The sequence below is a fragment of the Helianthus annuus genome, chromosome 4 (genome assembly GCF_002127325.2).
Source record: "Helianthus annuus cultivar XRQ/B chromosome 4, HanXRQr2.0-SUNRISE, whole genome shotgun sequence".
NCBI lineage: Eukaryota > Viridiplantae > Streptophyta > Magnoliopsida > Asterales > Asteraceae > Helianthus > Helianthus annuus.
Window position 1 is genome coordinate 207,151,910 of NC_035436.2, and position 25,504 is coordinate 207,177,413.

Below are 25,504 nucleotides of genomic sequence, written 5' to 3' on the forward strand. Positions count from 1 at the left end.
TAATAAATTAATTCTCAAGTAAATAAATAATTTTTTGAAAGACAACGTTTACATACTTATTACACTAAGGTTAGAGGGCGTGGAGGGCGTCACCCTTGTCCCCTCACCTCCGGTAGCGCCACCCCTCTGCCATCATCCATACCCTTCATTTTAACAGGGGGCGTCATGGTTCCATCGCCACCATGTTAATGAGGAAGAAGAAGATGTTCAGGTGGGGCCCACATCAATTAATCCAATAATTTTTTTTTTAATTTTGTTTAATAGGAGGCTTTATCCCACACCCTGCAAGTTAAGTGAAGGCGTTATAAAGCCCCCTGGCTGACATGAATCATACGTGTCGCTGACGTGTCTTGATAAAACACTAGGGGCTCCATCCCACACCCCATAGCCTAAGGCTATGCGGTATGGGCCTCGGCCTGGCCCGTCGCCAACCCCAACACCATCCCCCCCCCCCCGGTTCGTCGTCGTGCCCGTCTGCCTCTCGACGACTCAGACACGCGCTAAAAGACAAAAAAATATATACATTTGGGGCTTGGTACCGTTGGAAAAAAAATAATTTCCTTTTTCAAAAGCTAACGGCCATATTTTAAAATAACCCAAAAATCATCAAACTTTTTTATAAATACAACCCAAATACCTTATTTTTTACCCACTTCAACCCCATCTCTCTCTCAACTTTTTATAAACTCTTCTACTTTTTTATAAACATTCTTCTACTTTTTATAATGGATCCAAACAACCAAAACAACCCAAACCCCAACTTTTTTTCGGTGCCCGGCTACTATCCTTCAATGGAACGAACGCTTTCTCGCAATTTTCTGTCAACGCTTTTGCGGGTTTTCAACAATCTCCAAACGCTTTTTCGAATATGCAACAAATGCAATCGTTACAAAACATGATGATGCGAAACCCGTTCAACATGCAAGTTCAATCTCAACAACCACAACCCGTTGAATCTTCTCAACCACCACAACCCGTTGAAGACGACAATGAAATCGTTCCAGAGACGCAACCGCAATCTTCTAAACGTAAAAAGGAAAGCAAGCGGCGGTTGACCAAAATCAACCTTCGAAAGCGAAGGCAAAACCGTGGACGAGGATCGAGGAGGAGGCCTTAGCGAAGGCGTATATTAGCACAACCAAACACCCCGTTGTCGGTATGTAAAATTAAATATATCTTACACTAAAATTATAGAAATTAAAAAATAATGATTTTATTTTTATATCTTATTTAATAAATGTTAAAAAAGTAGATGAAATTAAAAAAATAAATAAAGTTGGTGGGGTAGGCGCATCATCCATTTCCATGGTTTCATCCTTGGAGGGGCATCCTCCAAGAACTATGACGTAGCGCTTACGTGACGGATCATTCTCCAAAGATGGGCCTCTACCGTACAACACTACCACATTGCCTAAATAAATCCTAATCTATTGTATGGGATTACTCAAAATCTTTCACTAAGAGGCTACCAATATATTTAACGGTTAATTCATTTTATATTTGTTAATTATTTCTTATATTTACTTTGACATGAGTCTAAAATTTTGTTGTAAGGGGACCCGGGGTGGCATACTTTTACCCGTGATGGAACGAGTTATACAATCTCAAACACCATCGTCACCAAACTATATATCGCGTTAAACTAACAATGCGTGATATTTATCACGCGTGAAGATGATGTGAGTGATGGTATTGTTGGGTGTTGTTGAGTGTTGTGAGTGATGGATATTGTTGGGTGTTGTGAGTGATGGGCATTTCCACTAAAATCCGGCACTAGTGATGGAATAATGGTTGATGAATGGCGAAACTCAATTGAAAGTTGTGAATGAGTGATGACCACCCTTATCCCCTAAGGCTTATTTTGAACATTGAATTATGTGTGGATTGTTTTTTTTTTTTTTTTTTTTTTTTTTTTTTTTTTTTTTTAGTTTAATGATTTTTGGACACCGTAAACGTTAGAATGGAAAAATAATACACTTGTTTATATAAGCATTTTTAAAAGGGGAATCTGTATATCTTAATCTAAATTCACAAATATCATGACTACTCAAATTTTTAAGAACTCGGAATATTATGTTTTGGAAATTTGTGCAATGATATGTATAATATTTTAAAAGTTCTGAAAAAGTGAAAAGAATTATGGAAATCCTCCTTTTTTTATATGAAATTGGATTATACCAGCCGAAACCGAACAACTTGATAGCCTCTTAATTTTAAATCTAATTGAATCATTTTTTTACTGTGGGAATTTAATGGAAAAAATATAACTGCTAAAAATATAGATGTAACAAAATTAATTGGCAATTAGTTGTACACATACTTCAAATGATATCTAATGAAAATATTGAGCATTTTGATTAGTGGGTGAATAAACATCAAGTTAATCCGTAGGTTAATTTGTGGGTTTTGTCTCGTCCAAATAAAGGTTAATCTTATTTCGTCCTCGTTTGATTACTGCAAGATCTTGCAAAACAACAAAAACACCGTGAAGCTCGTTACAAGGAGGAGGATTGAGGGTTCTCTTTGTATACTGCAAGATCTTGCACTGCTGGACACAACCTGTCGTACGCCTATTGGCCACATGCTCTAATGCTCGTACATATTGTACTATGTCTTGCGCCACATGGTCTACGCTAATCTGCTGGAAATGACTAAGTGTCATGTATATTTGGAACAGAAAAGGAAAGAAGCAGAAAAAAGGAATCTTGATGCTCTCGTCCATCATCTTGATCGGATAGAGACTAAATAAAAAATGGTACTAGTGACTAGTGACTAGTGAGTAGTGTCGACTTAAATGTTCAAGAAAGAAAGAAAAATAAGGAAGATATGCATAAGATTGAAAGCCTCATACCCAAAGAAAACCTACAAAAGTTAAAATTCAAGTGGACCAATGATGGAGATGAATTCATTCTTCCATGTTTTGATTAATAAAACAAGAAGACAATCCTCAATATTAGGGATATAACATGAAGGTGTGTGGGTATCAAACCCGAGTGATATAAAAGATGTTTTTAATCTATTTCTTATAGAAAAATTTAAGCATTTTCAACGTAGCGATTACTTCGGGACTCCTTGTAAATTTAACCAAATTGATCACCAGTTAGTTTACTTTGACTTATTGGAGTCCATTCCCATGTTGGGGGGAGTTCGAGATGTGGATATGCGATAATGAAAAAGCTCCGGGTCCCAACGGTTTTACTTTGACATTCATCAAGAAATATTGGGAATTGATTCAAGACGATGTATGGATTTTATGGTGGATTTATCATATTCCAAGGGAGTGTAACCCAACGTTCATTACTTTTATCCCAAAGATAACAAACCTGATGTAATATCAGATTTTCGTTTTCGGCCGACAAATCTTATTAAATAATTAGCCAAACTTCTTGCCGCTAGATTAACAAACGTTATTGATAATTTGTTAAAAAAACTGACAAATCCTTGATGGTCGTTTGATTCTTAATGAAACGGTGGATTGGTACAAAAAAAGAAAAAAACGCATAATGATTTTTTATTTTTAAGGTGTATTTTGTAAAGGCTTTTGATTATTTGGCTTGTAATTACCTTTAGATGTGGTGTCCTTTATGGGGTTTGGCTAGGCTTGGATCGTGATGATCAAAACAGTAATTAATCTATACATATAATAAAAGAAACCATGTTAGAGACACATGTCGTTTTATTAGACAGTCTTAATTATTTTTCTAAATATTTATTATGAAAAGTCATTTATTGATAATATTAAATTTAAAATTTATAGAAGAGATTTTAATGATAAAGACAAGTATAACTGATAATAATATATTAATTATTATAATCATATATTAATTATTAAGGGTGGGAGTTGGCTACAAAGTCCATTTTTCCTACAAAGTGTAAAAAGTCATAAAACATCATAATATCAACCATAAAACACACTCAAAACCCACAAATAACATAGTGAAGATTATTAAAACACCATATTTGTGGGTTTTGTGTTGTGTTTTGGATGATAAGGCTTTGATTATCAAATGACTAACATTAGTGTATTTTATGTTGATTATCATGTTGTGTTTTATATTCATAGTTGTACGATGATGTGTTTGAAGTTTTTAAGGACTGTTAGGGTTTTGATATTATGTTTTAGTGATATTCACTATGTTATTTGTGGGTTTTGAATGTGTTTTATAGCTAAAATTGTGGTGTTTTATGACTTTGTACACTTTGTAGGAAAAATGGACTTTGTAGCCGAACCCCACCCAATTATTAAAATCTAAAAAAATATATTAGCGTTCTAAATATTTATAAAGATAAAGATTTGAGTTAATTACATAGTTAGTCCCTGTGGTTTGCATAAAATAACATACTTAGGTACTAATAGTTTAAAATCATCTTCTAGAGTATTAACTTTTGATTTTGTAACGTTTGGAGATATTAACTTCTAGGGTATTAACATAGTTAGTCCTTGTGGTTTGCACAAAATAACATACTTAGGTACTAATAGAATGTGATTTTAAACCTACAAATAACGTTAATACCTTCAAACGTTACAAAATGAAAAGTAATACCCTAGAATGTGATTTTAAACTATTAGTACCTAAGTATGTTACTTTGTGCAAAATACAAGGACTAACCATGTAATTAACTCTAAAGATTTTATTTAATTGTTAGTTTTAATTGTTTTTATATTTTGTTGATAAGGACAAGGATAACTGATAATCACATATTAAAATAAAAATATTTATTTTAATCAACTGTTCCATTAAAAGGATTTATTCAATACATGTAGAACATATATATTTTTTATACATGATATATTTAGAATCCTATTTCTAATAAAGGATCTCATTATCACGTTTTACACTCCAATGAAATAATAATATTAAATCATAATATTCAGCTTATCTCTTGTATATTTAATATTTTTTACTAAAATATTTCTTTTCTTTTTTTTTCTGCTGATTATCCAACATCAGGTAATACGTAAGTTTCTAACCTAATAATAAATAAAAAAACAAAGTAAAATTTTATAAACCATGTAATACACAACTCTCTAACCTAATAAAAAATAAAGTGAGATGTTACAATAAGTAAATAGTACCTCAAAATTCATTTTGTTAGAAAACACAACTTGATGACTAAATATTTTAACGGATTACATTATTCGTGTAAGACATATGTTTATTCAAATCGTGCAATACATGAGTTTTTAAAAGATGTAACTATTTCATTACTTAGTATATAAAATTATATTTATTCAACCCGTGTAATACACATGGTTCTAACCTAGTTAAATATAAGCACTACTCGTAATCCGTTTTATTTTCATTAAATATTTATTAGAAATACGACATTTAATTTTTATCCAAAAGCATCCGGCATACGCATTTAAAATTTGAGTAAATTACAAAAAATCGTCCTTTATGTATGTCACTTATTACAAACTGTGTCCTTTGTCTTCAATAATTACAGAAAACGTATTCGATGTTTGCAAACCCTTGCAGGTTATGTACTTTAGCCCTAACTCTGTTAATTTTTGTGGTTAAATCTGACCAAATAGACCCCACATGAGGGTATAACTGAGTTAAGGCTAAAGCCCATAGGGGGGCTCCAACCACACCCTCCGGCCTAATGAATAATGGATTTCTTAGTCATGGTTTTACAGATTTTAAATTACGATTTTTTAAAATTACAACGCAACTTTTTTTTGTGATTTATGAATATATGTTGTTTCAGCATGGTTTTTTTAGCGTTTTGAATATGTGATACAACCCGAACTTACTTCAGCAGGGCACAAGATATTCTACAAGTTTGTTATTGAAAAGGTAGATACGACTACGACTACTAGGTTTTAAAAAAATGAAGAAATTGATATTAATAATTTTTATTATTAAAGTATTATTAATTAACAATATTGTTATGTGATGGTTTGTGGAATTACTATTAATATTGTTGGGTGGATGTAAATGATAGGTGACGGTTGAGGAGGTCGTGTGGTGTGGCTTTAGAGAAGATGGAAGAGGCAGTCGCCCGCACGAATGAGAGCCGAGCCAAGCCAAGCCGCCACAAAAACCATGTTCTCGTTTGTTACATTGGAGTCTGGTTTAAGTTTCTAAGATTGTCGACCACAAACTGACAAACAAAATTATATTGAAGCAAATCGTTGAAAAGATAATTTAAAATATACTACTTCTATTCTATTAATGGTAAAGGCGTGGACTTTGGTGAATTTCTCTTTTCACTTTGGTTATTTTATTATTTCATTTATTATCTTGTAATTAAGGGGTCTTTGGCTAAGCTTTTCCACACTTTCTTATAACTTATTGCCTTTGATAAAAAGCTAACAAGGTGAAAAAGTTTTGTCATGACAAGTTGGTCTAGTGGTTAGTCACTTGGTTTCTCTCCTTGAGGTCCCAAGTTCAACTCCCACTAGAATCACTTTAAAGGACATTGGTGGTGGCAATGAAGTTTAGAACTAGGCCTCTCTAGAGGTCGCCAGTTCGAAACCGAGCCGAACCGGGTTTTACCGCGGTGAAGTGAATGACTTCTTGTATAGAGAGGAAAAGTCACTTTTGAAAAGTTAGAACATTGTGACTTTTTGAAACTCCTTAGACCATGTGTAGTGGTAATGCCCCTACCCTTGGGCGTTTTCCGTCATGTGGCAGCTCAGACAGCAATGGAGCATAAACGGACGTTTTCTAAAATGGGTCTAATAGGGATGTAGGCATTACGTTAAAAGGGGTGAAAGAATTAAATAAATAAAAAAAACATAAAAAAAAGTGATTGGTCAAAGAAAAAGAAGGTTACCTGTGATTCGCCAACAATATCTCCATCGGGCGTTTTATTTTGCATACCCCAACCAAATTGTTGAAGAAAAACGCCCCCAGGGGTGGTGTGCGGGCGTTTTGGGGCGTTTTTCAGGCAAAAAAACGCCCAAATATTGCCACACTACGGATGGTCTTATAACTTTTCATAGAACATTGTGACTTTTTGAAGCTTCTTAGTCATTTTACATGAATAAGTTAAGCCAGACACTTTTTTAAAAAACAATTATTGACTTATTATTTCTCCCACCACATTAGCTAATCCAAACACTTTTTTTAAAACTAATTTTCAAAAATTCATAAATAAGCCAAACACCCCCTAATTTTAACCATTTTTTTTTCGCTTAAGACGTGGACTATTTCTTCTTTTTATAGTTATTTTAATATTTATTATTATTCTTGTAATTAATTTTGAAACTATTTTTTTCTCTTGTAACTTATAAGACACAGTGTCTTATAAAACTTCGAGTTTTATGTAGTCTATAATAATAACTACGGTTCTGCAGTGGCATATCAACAAAAAGATAATGATAATCTGATTCTCATACTAATGGGAGTGGGTAGGGCTGCAAATGAACAGAACGAACATGAACAAAACCTTGTTTATGTTCGTTTGTTAAGAAATATATGTGTTCGCGAACCGTTCATGAACACTTATCGAACAAGATTTTATGTTTGTGTTCGTTTGTTAAGGAAATGAACCTGTTCGTGTTCGTTTGTGTTTGTTTGTTAATTTTAGGCAACAAACAAAAACGAACGTTGACAACACAAATGAGCACAAACTAATGTTCATGAACACAAATGAAAACAAACGAACACAAACAATCGTTCATGAACAGAATATATAATACACTGACACTTATTTGATATTTAATTTGTCGGAATTTTGAAGTATTTGAATAACTATAAAAACTAAAAACACTAATGAACTATCGAACACAAACGAACACGTTACCGAACGTTCATGAACAAAAACGAACGAACACGACGTTTGTTCATGTTTGTTCATTTAACTAAACGAACGAAATTTCTTGTTTGTGTTCGTTTGTTTAATAAACGAACGAACACAAACGAACTTCCCGCCGAACGGTTCACGAAACTGTTCACCGAACGTTTGGTTTGTTTACAGCCCTAGGAGTGGGTTCCTACTGATGTTGGTCTATAACTCAGGTGCTGCTAATGTTCTTGTTGACGGTAGTTCAAGAGAGAATAATATTTGGTTGCTACACAAATTAAATTTTGATATGTGTTGTGTTGACACCACTGCTTTAATTAGTGTAGCTATCACTATTTTTTATTTGTTAGTTCATTAATCATTACTAAACCAGTTTCAAGGCCTAAATGATCAAAAAATCGGTTTTAATCACAACTAGACTGACCAAAAATTTAAGGACAGAAATACATAACCCGGCTTTTGAATCGGTTAAGATCAAATACCACAGTTTTACATAACAAATAGTACAAAAGGACAAGAAAACAAAATCACATGAAGAGTTTCATATTCATCTATCCTCCCTCATCACTCATACTAGTAAATCCCGTGTTAATCAGACGCTCAAAAGTCGCTATATGGGATTAACGTTTACAGATTACGATGGCATTCTAAAAAATGAAAACTAGCACTAGATTACACGAAAACGACCTCGAATTTTGCACACGGGTTGCTTTTTACGTGACTCTTAAATGCCGTACTAGTTTTGAAACTAAATGTGTATAAAGCTTGCCTTTGTGTCAAGCCAACCGGGTATATTTTGTAAACCTTGAGCACGTTTTTGTCCCCTCTTATGCTTTCAGGCCTTTCGTTTCTCCAAATGGGTTCGTGGTCTAGATATTTGAATTTTAGCAAAACCGCAGTTTCTAAGGCTTCCATTGTCAGGTTTCCTGACTTTAGAAAAACCGACTCCATCTCGAACCTCCCTCTCTCTCTTACATAGATGTGATATACAGTTTCAGACCCTCTTTCACACTTGCAGGGGCGTTTTGGGGATAACGCACTTTCTTCTTTTTCTCGGATTCTTGTTGCCAGAAAAATGCATAACCGACAAGATGAATGAACAGCAGCCATATCTACAAGGGCCTTGAAAGAATCAGAGGGCCCATCGTATTTCCATCTGTAAAAAAAAAAAAGCATTATATAACAAAGAGTAAACTTCCGTTTTGCTCCCTGTGGTTTGGTTACTTTAACGGTTTTGCTCCAAACCTTTAAAAATAGCCATTTTACTCCCTGATGTTTCGGTTTTTTGGCCAGTTTGCTCCCCGCCTCTAACTCCATTCAAATTGTTTGTTTTTCCATTTTGCTCCCCACAGGGAGCAAACTGGCAACAAAACCAAAACATCAGGGAGTAAAATGGCTATTTTTAAAGATTTGGGGCAAAACCGTTAAAGTGACCAAACCACAGGGAGCAAAACGGAAGTTTACTCTATAACAAATAAATTGTAAACGGAAAAACTGCAGTTTTTAATATATGATGATGAAAAGAAGAGCTTGCCTTAGTGATTGATTGTAGGCAATGGGATCCTCTCCAAGGCGATTCATGGTCTTTGCAACTGATTCAATGTCTTTTAGTTCCTTAATATGTAAAATAGAACCAGGTGCAGGAGCAAAATCGTGAATATTTGGAGCACCAACAACAACAGGAATAGTTCCTGAAATTACCATTTAGCTTTAGTCTATTATCAAGCATTATTAGAATATATATAGGGAAGGATACATATTAAACTCGTCTTAGAGACTAAACCCACTAAACCCTAACGTAAAAGACCGTTTTGTTTATAAAAAAATTAGGGCATGTAATATGCATATTTTCAAGCAGCTTTTTCCAAAAAAAGACGAGCAGGTTTAAGTTTTTGTTAAATAAAATAATTATACTGCTTAACGTAACATGTGTAACATCTTATGTTATAGCTCGGATGTAACATATGTTATGTAGGTGTTACATAGGTTTTACAAGTATGTTACATAGGTGTTACAAGCATGTGTTACATATGTTACATAGGTTTTAGTCTCTAAGAGTTTTTAAACTATATACTTCTTCTATATATGTTATTCACTGCCAAGAAGCAAAATTTGTACCATGCATTATTACCATAGTTGTCAATAGCGGCTATAGCGACCGCTATAGCGCGCTATGTAGCCATGCTACCAAGTGTCGCTATATGGGTCATAGCGACCAATAGCGTATTTAGTGACAATTAGGTATTTTTTTTTGGGATGTAAATAGCAATTAGATATAGCTATAAAATAACTGGATTTGTAGGTTTTTGTTAAATATACATGTAAAATAGCATATATACAAGGGTATTTTGATGTAATATACATATAAAAATTTTCAAAATTCTTTTTCTAGTGTAATCGCTATCTGTAAAATAGCCGTCGCTATTTGTCGCTATTCGTTATCGACAACTATGATTATTACACAAATATTATAAAGTTTATGTACCTGCAACAAGGGACTGGAAGAATTTTTCAGTGACATAGTCTTCTTCATTGGAATTTTCAAAAGCCAAACTAAATTTGTAACGCTTCAATGCTTCAACTTTATTCACTGCCAAAAAAAAAACGTTACTATCCAAATTTTGTATCAAAATGAGGCTTAATGATTTAACAGAAGACAGAACCAAAAATATAGTAAATAAAATAAAAAAGGAAAACAAATATTACATGTAAACACACTATGCTTACCATTCCCATCACGGTTACGGTGACAACCACCATAAGAGTCAATTTTGATGTTTGACTTTTCAAGTCCTTCAAGGGCTTGTAAACGAAAATTACGCGCAGCACAATTTGAAATAAATGCAGCCGCCAATGCTTTTTCGGATTTGGGCTGCACTGGGCCCATTATATCATACTCTGCCCATGAAAAATAACCAACAGGAACATCTGAGGAGAGACTGGTTGTCATAATGATGTTGTACCCTTTTCTGTAAGATGATCAATTTTATTAATCATATAACGCAACCAGGTAACATTTTGTTTGCAAGTATATTAATCCAACTTATTTATTATGAACAATAACACTTTTTTTTTCTAATTTAGAAAACAACTTGACATTAGATGCAGCCAACTTTAGCAAGAACATGGATCAAATTCTGCCTTTTAATTAAATATATAACTTTTGCAAATATATAAACTATTCAAACCTGTATATAAATCTATTTTTAAGTATTTCACGTTAATTTTTTTGCATATGTAGCATGTGGCCTGTCATCAAGCAGTTCCGCATCACATCAGCAATTTACAGGTAAAATTAAACAATTGATTAAGATTGTTACCAAAAAAAATTGATGACAAGTAGATGGTTACCATAACACATCAATACCTCCAACATTAGCGTTTTCCTTTAAGTTTAAATAAAAAAACTACTGTTAAAACCCGAATAATTATACTAAAAGAGTAATGACAAACAATTTGAATTGGTTGATGTTTAAGAGGTCAGCCAGCTCTCCGATGATGCCTAATTTAATTCTTTCACGTCTTTAAAAATCAAATTCAGCATAATACACCAATATAGATTTTTCCTAACAGTTACTCGTGTCTTGCTAAAACTACTAATCAATATCCTTATCTAATGCAAAAAACATCACTATTGTTTACTTGTAATCAAGAATGATATTAAAGAATCAAAGTATCAAACAACTAACTTTGACTCGTATACAAGTTATGAGCATAAACATTGAAGAAGAGAATATGAAGTAATATATAAATGAACGAAACAATGTCAATATACAACATGGATTGTCAACTACTCAACAATATTCCAACTTGATTAGAAAGGTTTAATTTTTCATGTTCCACACATAGCATGTCTTACTTATAAATCAGTTGGTTCTTTTCCTGATGCAGAAATTTGAGGATTTATCCTTAGATTAAAGCTACTGTAATAGAATTAAGAGTTAAATGTCATTTTAGTCCATGTGGTTTGGGCCATTTTGCCAGTTTAGTCCAAAGGTTTCATTTTTCGCCTGTGGGTCCAAAAAGGTTTCACCGTTGCCATTTTAGTCCACTGGGTTAACTTCATCCATTTTTTATGTCAACGAGAAGGGCAATTCAGTCATTTTATATGGCCGAATTGCCCTTCTAGTTAACAGAATTACATATAAAATGATCGAATTGCCCTTCTCGTTGACAGAAAAAATGGATGAAGTTAGCTCAGTGGACTAAAATGGCAACGGTGAAACCTTTTTGGACCCACATGTGAAAAATAAAACCTTTGGACTAAAGTTGCAAAATGGCCCAAACCACAGGGACTAAAATGGCATTTAACTCTAGAATTAAATTTAAAAAATGTGGGGTGTGAGACATATACTATAGAATATACCACATCATCATAATCATAAGACAAAACAGTAGATGTTCAACAATATATCCTCCAAAAATTAGCACATAGGTACATAACCTTCATCAAGTATAACAACTATCTAAGAACATAATGAAGATTGAAGACTATGGCCAAAGTATTTTTCTTGAAGACATTTTGCCTCTAAAGTCTCATCTTCAAATCATAAACACTAATATAACTCCTCACTATTTTTATGTTTTCACAGGGCATTTGTCATAACTCATAAAAGAGAAGCTGAAATCAAGCGTAAGTCATTGGACAATATCTTTAAATGATTAAATCACAGGACTCTAGAAACTACACAAATTAATAAAGCTTAGGGACTTAATCATGGAAAAAGGACGTTTAATTTAAACTTTGAAAAGTACAGGACAGGGACTCAACCATGCAAAAAAGGACTTTTATATTTGATAATAAAGAGCAGGGTAAAAGTCAAGAGATTTAAGCATGCACTAATAAAGTCCAATAACTTATGACAGAATACAGCAAAAGTCCATAGAATTTTTATTGAACATTGCCTGTTTTCTATTATTGACATAGTAATGTTCATAAAATGTTCAGAACTGCCAGGACTCAAAAACAGAAATTATAAGGTTGAAACAATGTCATTTGGGTTATCTCAGATAGTTCTTACCCACCGTCGTGCCAAATCAAGATTGTTCTCAGGATAGTATTGAGCGGATTCCATTGATCGAAGAATGCCAGCTGTACCACCTCCATGGGGCAACCCAAATGCAGCATCAGCCTTTTTATTATTGTCAAACCCAAACTTGCATTCCACAGCACAAGACCTCCACTCCTTCAGAAAACAAATTATTAAACAACATTAAAGTATCTTTAAAACCACTAATTCATAAATAAATTTTGAATAAAAAAAGTTCTAAATTTAGATGTAGCTAAGATGTCTAACAAAACAGAAACAGATTTTATCCTTACGTAAACTGAAGATTTTTGGATCCTATCAATACCAAATTCATGTTCAGTAACCACCATGAAACTTAACAAAGTATATTAATGGTGCAACTAAAATGTACACAACACATTTCGAACAAGAAGTTTTTCATAAAAGCAAAAGGCTTCCTGTCGGTGTTGCAGGTTGAACATGGGCAAGATCTTATTCAAAACTGAAATCTAAATCGACAAAATATCACACTTCTAAGACAACTGGATTCATCTTAATGAACATGAGTAATCAACCTATTACACATGATTAACATCTCCCTAAACTAATCTATCTATCATCCATTCCCTATTTTCTATATACACAGTTACACACTCACATTCATACGTACATAGATACAACACGTAAGCCCCCACTCTGTTTTCCAGAATCCAAGAATCTTAGTATTTAAAGATCACACTTGTATTCCCATGGTCTTGCAACATTGAGATTAATTCTGTAAATTGACCTTTCATATTCACCTATAATTATGAGGATAACTATTTCAAACTTCTATACAGCTCCATCAAGGACAACTTACATGTTACAAACACAGTCGTCGATAGCGATGCGCTATAGCTACAGCGAATAGCGTAGCGTATAGGTCGAAGGTCACTACAATGTATGTAGCCCATAGTTGTTAAAAGCCATCGCCTCTTGCGCCTAGGCCCAATTTCCTAGCGAGGCGAGGCAATTGCGCCTTAAGTCAAGGCAATTGCACTTTAGTTCTCCAAGTGATGGTTCGTGCGCAGGTTCCGGCGAGATTCCTAGATTCTTGAGAGTTTTCGGCCAAATTCTCTAAATTCTGGCAAGATTCTAGCTAGATTTCTACTTTTATCTAACGAAACTATTTTGCTACACTAATAAACTAGCATTTTATAACTTTTGGTACTAAATAGACAATATCGAATGTTATATAATAGCTTTAGTTTATTTTATTTGAAGAGTAGTATTAATGTTCTATTATATAAAAATATTTATGTTTTTTTTGTTGTACGCTTTTTTTTTCTCAGGCCCGCGCTTTTTTTGCGCCTTCCTCCTAGGCCCCAGGCGAGGCCTATGCGCCTTGAGTGCGCTTAAAGCTTTTAATACTATGATGTAGCCATAAATAGCGGGATTTCAGTTTTTTTTAAATATAAATAGTGAAATATAGCCATAAAATAGCTGGATTTTAAGTTTTTGTTAAATATACATGTAAAATAGCGTATATACCAGTGTATTTTGATGTAATATACATATAATTTTTTGATTCTAGTGTATCGCTATTTATAAAATAGCCCCCGCTATTTATCGTTTTTCGCTATGTAACATACATACAGGTCGCTATTCGCCATTAACAACTATATAATTTTTTGATTCTAGTGTAACATACCTTATTGCTATTTGTCGCTATTCGCCATTAACAACTATGAGCATCATTCGATCAAATTCACTTATCGACTAAACTTTCTTTCAAACATCTTAAATTTCAACACAAATATATTTTATCATTACTCAGACAATAACATCAGAAATCACAAGACACATATAAAGTGCATCAAGTAACAAACAATATATATATATACCTGCTCAGCACCAGTAACAAGCACAGGCTCCTTTTTAAAATCCCTAGCATACACAACAGAATCAACTCTCTCCAACCACTCCTCACAACTCTCTCCACCACCACCACCACCTAAATCCACTGCACCAGAAACCCCCAAAATCGAATCCTCATCCACCGAATCAATCGAATTAGACGAAAATGAAGACGTGGTAAACTGATAGAACGATTCGGTCCATGAATTGAGCAGATCAGCATTCTTAGTCAAATCTAAGCGACCTAAAAAACTGATCTCCGCTATGAACACTAGAACTAGAAACAGCGGCAACAGATTCGACCATTTTTTTCGGGAATTGTGAGCACTGGTTGATGATAAGGATAACGATGATGATGAAGATGATGATGAGCTAGATGCGACGCTGGATGTAGGTAGATGATGAACTGATGTGGTTGATCTTGATGGCCTGTGATTAGGGTTTAGGAAGCTCATAATTGATGAATAGAATTGAAGAAATAGAAGTTGATGTAGGGGAGAAGCATATGAGAATGAATTAGGGTTAAAGTGAAGAGTATGAAGAATGATGGATGGATCAGAAACACAAACAAAGTCTAGGTCTATGCTAGAATATTCATATTGGTTGACTCACCTAACCAATGGAGGGGTTAGTTAGTTGGTTGAGGGTTTTTTTTTTTTTTTTTTCAAGTTTCATTAATTTGAGAGTTACATTTTTTTTTGTTTTTTAACGAAAAACGAATCATTTAAATTGTCTACTGACGAAATTTACCGTAAAACATGCTCAATTTAAGGATAGAACTAGCGATCTCTGCCTACTCGCGTAGTCTCTCATCATCGTCAGGTGTCGCAGAAAATAATGAGAAGAGCAGGAATCGAATCTGGGTCTCTTAGAATACCAAGTATCTCCCTTACCACTCCACTACCACCTTATTCGCTTGAGAGTTGACACTTCACAGTTATTATGGTTATGTGTAATGTGTTTGAAATTTTGGATGTATCAAACTTGGAAATGTGTTTTTTTTTAAAGCAAAGAATTGATTAAGGATGAATTTATTAGATTAGGCTTAGCACTTAGGTAGTGTTTGGTATGAATGAATGAGAGGTGGAATAGAATGAATGACTACGAGGGAATGAAGAAAAGAATGTTTGGTTGGTCAATGGAATGGAATCACCCATTCCAAAAGACATTTCATTCCCTCAAAATCATTCATTCCACTCCCCATGTTTTCTTTCCATTCCATCCCCTCTTGCACAATTCATCAACAACACCACAACCCACGACCTTCGCCGCAACCCACCACCACCACCACCCACCACCCACCACCCACCACCGACGCCATTGTCGCTACCCGCCACCACCTCACTCCGACAGCCACCGCCGCCGCCGCCACCCACTCGCCACCGTTATCACCCACAGTTGCGATCAACCGCCAACGCCACTTGCCGCCGCCGCCCACCACCATCGTCGACGCCACCACCACCGCCACCACCAACCGCAGCCGCCGCCACCAACCACCACCTTTGCTGCCACCCACTACCAACGGCCACCTTGTCGCCACCACCACTCGTCATCACCGCCGCACTGCCACTCGCCGCCGACACCCACCACCGTCACCTATAACCACCCACAATCACTACCACCGACCACCACCACCACTCACCGCTAATTTTATTACTCCGTTTTTCTTACCTACCGAACAATACACAATAATAATTCATTCCATTCACATGGTAGCCAAACAAGACATGGAATGGTAATGGTTCATTGCATTCCCTCGTCCATTCCATTACCTCGTTCATTCCATTCCTTCGTCCATTCCATTACCCCATACCAAACGTTGTCTTAATATCTCATATTTCAATGTTTACTTTTCTTTTGTTGAACGGTATTTCAATGTTTACTTATGTTATGAACTATGGTAACATGTTATGTTACATACTCTGTTTCTTTGCAATATTCAACTCGTGCATGGTAGGCAAACCAAACCATTCTGAAGGGGTATGGTCCTAAAAAGCCGTGCAGACCAATCAGGTCGCGCGCTGAACCATACTCCTTATAAATTAATCTAAGGGTAAATTACATTTTCCGTCCTTTATGTTTGTAGCGGGTTGCAATGGATGACCTTTAACTTTAATAATTACAGTCACAGTCCTTTATTTGCAAAAACTGTTACAACTTAGGTCCTTTGACCCTAACCTGGTTAAAACTTTCAGTTAAATAAGGTCATATACAATACATATGAGGGCAATACAGTCATTTAATTAAAAAAAACTATCAAAATTTAAAAAGTTAAATAAAAATTGTAAAGCTAAATAATCATCATCATCTCCCAAGTCTCTCTCTCCACTGTACACACCTCCCTCTCTCTCTACATATCACTCCCACAACCATCCTCTCCATCCAACCCACCACCCACCACCATATCTCCACCACACCCCCTCACAAAACCCCAACTCAAAACCCTAATGGAATTACCAGATGAATTAGGGCTCGATTCGCAGATCTCCCTTCGATTCCTTCAAATTCCTACTAACTAATAACAAAAATATAAGAAGACGACGGTTGAACAGCATTCCTTCGATTCGCAGATCTCCCTTCGATTCCTTCAGATTCCTTCAAATTCCTCTCGCGATTTGGAGTTGAACAACATCCATCCTAAATTAGGGCTCGATTTGCAGATCTCTAGACTTGATGTATTGAAGATGTTTCATGCTCAAGGAACTGCAAATCACACCCGTTTCATGCTTGCTGTTTTATGTAGAACCATTAATAAGGATGTTCGACAAGGATTCCCGTTTCCAGATATCACTTCTTCTGGACATTTAGAGGTATGATTTTTTGTCTTTGTGCCATTCTCTACTCTAGAAATAGATACATTTGAAGAAGACATTATTAATGGAATTACCAGATGAATTGAAGTGGAAGAAGAATGTGTGGATGTTAGGAAAGTGATGATATCCCATGGAGACTTGTTTGAAGAGGCAGAGTGTGGTTTGGTGAATATATATAATATTATATATATATATATATATTATTAAATGACTGTTTTGCCCTCACATGGGTTGCACATGACCTTACCTAACTGAAAGTTGTAACCAGGTTAGGGTTAAAGGACCTAAGGTGTAACATGTTTTGCAAATAAAGGACTGTGACTGTAATTATTAAAGTTAAAGGTCATCCATTGTAACTCGCTACAAACATAAAGGACGAAAAATGTAATTTACCCTTAATCTAATTAATCTACAGACCCCGCGCGGGTTACTTAGGCAAAACCTAGGCCACGCGCGAGGTCCAAATGAGATGTAACATCAGTTTTAACACTTAGCATCGTGAATAAGAGCCCTCAAGACCTAAGCCTTGTGTCGACTAGTTGGACACACACCAAAGCTCGCGCGAGGGTAGCGGCACAGGGTCATTTCAGGAAACATCAAGGGTACAAGTGGCAAAAGAACGAGCTAATCAGCGTCCGGCAGGTTGTACCCTATCGTGCTCCACGATTAACAATCGTGCAGGAGACAAAAGGTACACAAAGACGCCTACGTGGCACCAATCAGGGGGCGGCGACAACTGCCCCATTATCTCCACTCACCTGCTGATGTCAGAAGGACGACAAGGACGACAACCCGGACACGTGCCTCCAATCAACATGCGCTAGCTCCGAAGACCTTCTAGAAGACACTAAGGGTCGCCACCAAAGGGACAAAACTGGTATTCCTTGTTGTCGCCTTGAGGCCCAAGGCTCATCAGCCCATCTTCTTCTACACCACTCCGGCTATAAATAGGGACCTTCATACACAGGTTAAGGAATTCTGCTCTATATTCTCTCACTCTTAACACACACTTAATTTCCTCAAAGCAGTTACTTATTCTCACGCCGGAGAGTGGTTAAGAGGGAAACCCACATATTCCCTTCTTAACGAGCTTAACGGGGTATTACTGTTTTGCAGGAAGGAATCTCACTCAAGCTCAGGAAGGATCAAAAAGATTAACCCTCATGTTTGAAACATAAACCCAACTAATTAACCTAAAATTAGTTCTGTGTTTCTTCACATTATTTTATCTTTTTTGATGGGATATACATATACAAAACTAAAATATTATTATGTAGTAATTTGGGTAAAATTATTTCATAGCGGGTAGGTGGTAGATGGTAGATATGGTTTGGGATAAATTACAAATTTGGTCTCTACAATTTTTTTTTCTTTTTTTTGAATTTAGCCTCAATGACGGGTCAAATTTAAGTTAAATAAAAAGTCAAAAGGCAAATTTTCGAAAAACCTTATAAAATGAATTTGTAATTGTTTTAACTCATGTTTTTGACACTAAATCAGTTGGTAAATAATATTAGAACATGTATAAACATGTTCAGCCCGTCATTTACAGTTTGTGTGTCGGTTTGCAACCAAAAGTCAAGCAGTTTGACTTCTGCTTTGACTTTCGATTATGGCCCGATTTAGAAACTTTAGCTACTGATTATTAGTTGTATTATGATCATATTATAGTGTAGAATAACCCTCTGTTATTATACTACTTGATCATAGTCAGTTCTGAGTTTTTACACAAGTTCTTATAATATGCTTATTATTGACCAAATTGGCCTTTTTGTGCAAAACATGGTTTTAATCAATGATAAACATATGAAATGAATAACCTACTGATATGGTATTATAATTAACATATTTTGACAGGATGAACTTGTTCATAACTTAAATTTTTATACAAGTTCTTAAATTATGTCACATTATGACTAAAATGCCCTTATGTTGCATATTTTGGTTTTAAATCATAATGATTAAACAAAGTTGATAACATACTGATGTTATAACATAATTAAAGTATTTTGGCATATGGAACTTGTTTATAGCTCATCCGATCACCCGATACCGCCTATGCACGTACGGTTAGCTTATGTAACTAGTTTACCAAAACGGGTCAAATCTTTTCAAATTCATTTCAAATTCTAGAATGTATATTGTTTATCCATATTATACAAGTCTTAGTACTTGTGAGGATTAAACTACATTCTATCCGGTCATCGCTTAATCTAGCGTATCGCACAGTTTTCATTAATTTAAGTTAACCGGTCCAAGTCTATAACTTGAATAAGACCCGTTAACATTCTAATTGGTTATTATACCATTCATTCCAGACTAAGGCATTCCATTAGATTGCAACCAAGCTTATTTAATTGATTACGATTGTGCTTATTATTATTATCTTGCATTGTAAGACTTATTAAGCCAGGTAAATACTCTTAACCTATTTTCCCTATACGGGCTTGGGATATGGTATATTATTACCGCATGGTTGGGTATGGGATCGATGACCTATGTGTCTGGAATTCAAATAACCCGTTTTAGTTCATTTTGCTTGAACTAAGTCATTGGGGTTAATACGATTGTGTCCTAGATATCGTCGGCTCATTTAATTGCAAGTGGCCACGACCTAAGCACAGGATGTAGGCATACACCTAAGAGATGCTAATGCTATACTAAAATGATTTTTATAACCCAATACGAGTTTTACCCAATAAGGGTAATAATGTGGTTTATTAGTTAATCATGTCTAGCCATAGTTTCCGGGCCCCGTATGAACTGTCAAGCTTGTAAAACTGATAACATGAGAAATAATTTATCCCAAGTTAACATGAAAATGATTTTAAAATATTTTCAAAATATGTCGGTTATTTGTGTTTACCAATGTAAACTGATGTATCTTCAAAAGACTAAGCGAGAGGTTGCAAGGTTACGAAATAGGTTGGAAGTGCCCGATAATGCTTAAGAGGAATTTGCAACTCCTTGCATAAGAAGCCTGTTCATTTTGTAAATTTACGATCCGCATGTGGATCTTTTGATACACTATCCGTCTGTATTATATTTTGAACATTCGGGCATTATTACTTGTAATAGTATTTTAAATCTAAGACTTCCGCTGTGCTATTTGTGTATTTGATATCAATCTTGTGACAACTCGAACTTTCGACTTTCATTTTCGCATTAAATGCACGTTGACTTTGACTGTTTGATAGTTGACTTGTTGACTTGTAACTGTACATGTTATGTGTTAATGAAACGTATGGTATTGTGCATATATGTGACTACTGTCATAATGTGAGAATTATTATGAAATACTTAGACTTAGACTGATTAAACCACATAGTGCCTGACGAAACAGAACTAGATTCACCATCAAACCATCTCGACGAATCAGAGTTGTGATTCGCCAAGGACCACTCAACGAAACAGAAGCCTGTTTCGTCAACCCATTCTCGACGAAACACAATGTGATTCGCCGGCCCAGTTTCGCCGAAGCCCACTACGGGCCCAAAACGTTAATGAGTGTTTAAAACGTGTACCGACCTCCTGTTTCACAATCTTTAGAAAAACTGAAAACCCTAGAGCTCCTGTGCACCGACGGCAACTGTGTGTGTGTTCCCGAGACCCTCTAGCGATTAACTCATCATCCAAGAGTCCACTCGTTACGTTCTTGTCGCTCGTTTAGCTCTCGGTTAGTTATTTCTAGCACTTATTTGTCTATGAATTGCCAAGGAATACCATGATAATCTGCGATTTACACAACTTGTATGATTAGGGTTATCGACTAATGATTAATGTTATGATTTTAACGACTTGCTTGATGTTTAATCGGAATGGTTGTTATTGTCAAATCGATTAGAATGTTGTTGGTGAGATCTGAATGTTGATGGCATGCTAATAGGGTTCGATAATGAGACATACTATGTTAATCGGCTTGGTGTACGCATAAACTAGGGATCACGATGGGTATTAGTATTATGATGATTTCCTGATGATTAGGTGATGATTAGATGATGATTAGATGATGATCCTATGATTGCTGCATGATTGTTGTTTGATCGATAATGTTGTTGACGGCTGTTAGCATGTTTAGGGTTTCTGAAATTGTAACTGTTGTTGACGTAACTGACAACTTGACGAAATAGGCAACTTGGCGGAACTGATATTGACGAAACAGGGGAAGTGTTTCGTCAAAGACAGTTGACGAAAATGGATTTTGATTCGCCAATGGGGGTTTGACGAAATAGAACCTTGTTTCGCCGAGGGTAGTTGACGAAACAGAATGTGTTTCGTCAACATGTGTTTCGCCAACTTGAATATCTGCACAGTAACTTAGTTAGACTCTGTTAGAAGTTAACTGTATTAAGTAACTGCTGTTAAGTGATGTGCATGACTTATGTGATAACGGTTACATACTAGTACTTCTATGATTATACCTATACGTGAACAACTTGGATATAAACTGATTATGCATACGTACGTATTTAGGACGTGATTGATTTACTTCGAGCACATACTTAGCATACCGAGCAAACCCAAGGTGAGTTCACACAGCCAAGGCATGGGGTTCCCGGGTGGGAATGGGATTTGATGAATTATTGTGTATACTCAGATGATAGAACCTAACAATAAGATACGGCTAGACTAGTAACACTTATTGAACTGATCTTCGCACACCTGCCAAGGGTTGGCCGCGATATTATGACTGACTTCGCACACCTGCCTTAGAAAGGCCGCGAACTAAATTTACTAATCTTCGTACACCTGCCTGGGAGGCCGCGATACAAATAAACCTAGTCTAGAACACTTGGGAAAAACATCCCCTAATATCTTCGCATACCTGCCTGGGAGGCCGCGATGGAAATTGATACGATACCTGACATAACAAACGAACATACTACTACTCACACTATACTATTACTGAACTACTAACTGTGAACTCGCTCAACTAGTTGTTGACTCTCTGCTGCATGCCTTGCAGGACCTTAGGTACTTTTGGAGCTTGCACTAGGAAGGAGCAGGTCGTTGTGGAGCACAGATCATGAATACTATGTTTAACGCTTCGAATATTTGAACTTATGATTTATTTTGGGTTTACATACTTATGCTTCCGCTACTTAATTATGTTTGGCTTAGAACATCAATTGTATTGAATTGGATTTTGCGAACTATCTTATTTATATTATGCTATGTTCAATATGATTGATGGCTTGATCCTGGTCATGTCACGCCTCCAAGCGGTGGTACTCCGCGTGTGGATTTTGGAGGTGTGACAAATCTCGTCACGCATACCCCATCCAGGCCCACCGGGTGTAATAAAATATCAGGGTGTGACAAATTTGTTGCCTAGTTAGTGGTAATCGCATCCCGCCTCGACGCCATAGTGTCTTAATTAAGGGGTGATGTTGCACCAATCAAGATTCAGATGATCGTAGATGGCAGTTACCGTGAAAAAGAAGATGAGGATTGGAAGAGCATGGTGGCATAGGAGAGTATAATGGCTGACCATTCTGTGTCTATAGTTGTACGAATTTATGAGAATTATGATTTTGAAATAACTAATGAGAAACAATCGGGAAAAAATCAAGGAAAAAGTGATGAGCAAGAAGACCTGCACAAGGAAAAGTTGATGTGGAACAGATCTAGTAATAACGACATTGTATCCGAGATAATTTTGGGTGTTCAATCGGTTTTGAAAGTATTTTCCATGAACAAGGGCACCGAAGATATGGATCAGATCATAGCGTTTACAAGTAATCACTCAAGTGAAACCATAGATGTTCGTATTTTTAATCTCTAGGCCAAACATCACATCGTGTTCGGACAGTTACATGACAAGATACATAAACTTCAATGGGTACCAACAGAACCTTCAAAATCTGTTGGAAAAATAGGTGAAAATAGCATTTTTCACAAATATAGGAAAATGATTTTTTCCTATTTTGGACTAGAAATAAATATACTAAAATGAGCGGGTTTTATGTATTTATTTGTGGGTTTGTGTTCTATGTTGGAAGAGCTTCGCAACGAACTAAACCAAGTCCAAAACCGAGCTAAGATGAATGAGATATCGATGCTCAAAGTTGAGTGTTTGAAACATTGAATGCTGAAACAAAAGGGAAAGTAGCACCTTGTCCCACATAGGAGCAGAGATGGAACTTAAATGGGTATTTAAGGTGGAACTCTCCATCCTTATTGTTTCATGGAAGCATACACTAGTGTCCTCGCGAAGGGTGCGGAGCACCCTAACTCGCACTCGCACACGCTCGCTCGCGCGCGCGCGTGGCGTGGGCGATGTGGCGCTTTGATGGCGCACTTTGCACTTCGCATCGCCGCGAGCCGCTTGAGAGCCGCCTTTGTATTTTTTACCGCGCACGCGTGGTGGAGCACAAGGGTTGCAAGGACCAAGTGGTAGGTGATGCGGCGCATGACGTGGCAGTCATGCGCATGCGCGCGCGAGTACACATGGCACGGAGGCGCGCGGTTGCGCGCATGGTACATGGGTCCTACTGTGTCGTGCGCGGCGCACCAAAGTGAGCCAATACGGGCGACTGTGTGGCGCGCTCGTATAGGCTCACAGGTGACGTGGCGCACGCGCGCATGGACCTGAGCCAAGAGGACGCACCGCGCATGGTGACGTGGCGCATGCGCGCATGGTAGTGAGCCAAAAGGACGCACCGCGCATGGGCGTGCAGACCTGGGCGCGCGCGCACCAGGATAACTTGCGCGCGCGCGCGCAGAAGCTTCCAGCATTGAATGACAGTGCAGTTTCAGTCCAGCTTCATAACTGACGAGTTAATAGGCTTTGACTGAGAATTAAATGACGTATTAAATTGCATTGAAGACGTTTAATGCAATTTAAACCTCTCATTTAATTCGTTTTTGGCTGTTTCAAACTAGGAGCTGTATAAATACAGCTCCATACCCACTGCAGACAAACACCAGTAACACAACAACAAACACCACTTTCTCTCAAAAGCTTCTTGATCTTTCTCGAGCAATTTTCAAGGTAACCTTCGGGTTGTAGGCGAAATCCGGCAGTACGCTGCTTCGGCTTTTGTACCCTGGGAAACAAAACGAGTACTCTTGGGAGACTCGGAATTTGTTTTAAGGGAAGCGTGTGGACACGTGCCTCAGCCATTCTCCTTCTACCCCATTCTTGTATTTTGGTTTTATTTCAGTTGTAATTGTATTGTAATTTTGCTTTCTTCATTTTTGCATTGTAATCAGTAATAAAAATTTGTTTATTTTATTTATTTATGCGAACGGTTCCTACAATCTTAAAACAAATTTTTAAAACCGTTCGTGTAATCAAAACCATTCTGTTTTGTGATTCAAACCAGTTTTGATTCACTCAGATTGTGTTTTAAAAACAGATTTTTTTGTTTTCTTCTTCAAAGGAGCGACTTTGGTTGAAAACAATTTGGATTACTTCAGAATTGTCCTTAAATTTGCTAAAACTTTCTGATTTGGTCTTCAAAGTTGGACTTAGAAGCCAATCAGTAAGTTATAATTATTAAAAATTTTTTGTTTTGGTCTTCAAAGTTGGACTTAGAAGCCTAAACAGTAAATTTGTGGTAAATTAAAATTTACTAGTTTACTTCTGATTTTTGCGTAAATCAGATTTTTTGACTAAACTTTAAAATTTTAATTTTCAGCATGTCGACCGATAATGTCAACGTTAACAACACGAGTGTTGTGACAGGAACCCCCTTGAACGCCACCACTGTGGGAGCGTCCACAGTGGCCAATCACGCTGAACGACCCGAGAAGTTCTCGGGTCTACACTTCAAGAGGTGGCAGCAGAAGATGTTCTTCTACCTGACCACCATGAACCTTGCAAGGTTCTTGACGGAAACCGCTCCCCAACCTGTGGAAGGGGAGACCGACGTACAAAGACAGTGCGCGGTAGATGCGTGGAAGCATTCGGATTTCATATGTCGAGGCTATGTACTTAACGGTCTCTCGGATGCACTGTATAATGTGTACTGTAATATCAAGACTTCCAAAGAGTTATGGGAGTCTTTAGAGAAAAAGTACAAAACG

At 36.4% G+C, this 25,504-nt stretch overlaps 1 protein-coding gene across 1 annotated transcript; it reads right to left on the reverse strand.

The window, feature by feature from the left end:
- Positions 1–8,185: 8,185 nt before the first annotated feature.
- On the reverse strand, positions 8,186–15,245 carry LOC110938245 (glycoprotein 3-alpha-L-fucosyltransferase A). The gene is made up of 6 exons (XM_022180704.2): positions 14,648–15,245; positions 12,781–12,941; positions 10,483–10,724; positions 10,241–10,345; positions 9,290–9,446; positions 8,186–8,911 (listed from the first exon to the last, which is right to left on the reverse strand). The coding sequence occupies exons 1-6, from the start codon at positions 15,113–15,115 to the stop codon at positions 8,428–8,430; spliced, it is 1,617 nt and encodes a 538-aa protein (XP_022036396.1). The 5' UTR covers positions 15,116–15,245; the 3' UTR covers positions 8,186–8,427.
- Between the last annotated feature and the right edge of the window lie 10,259 nt (positions 15,246–25,504).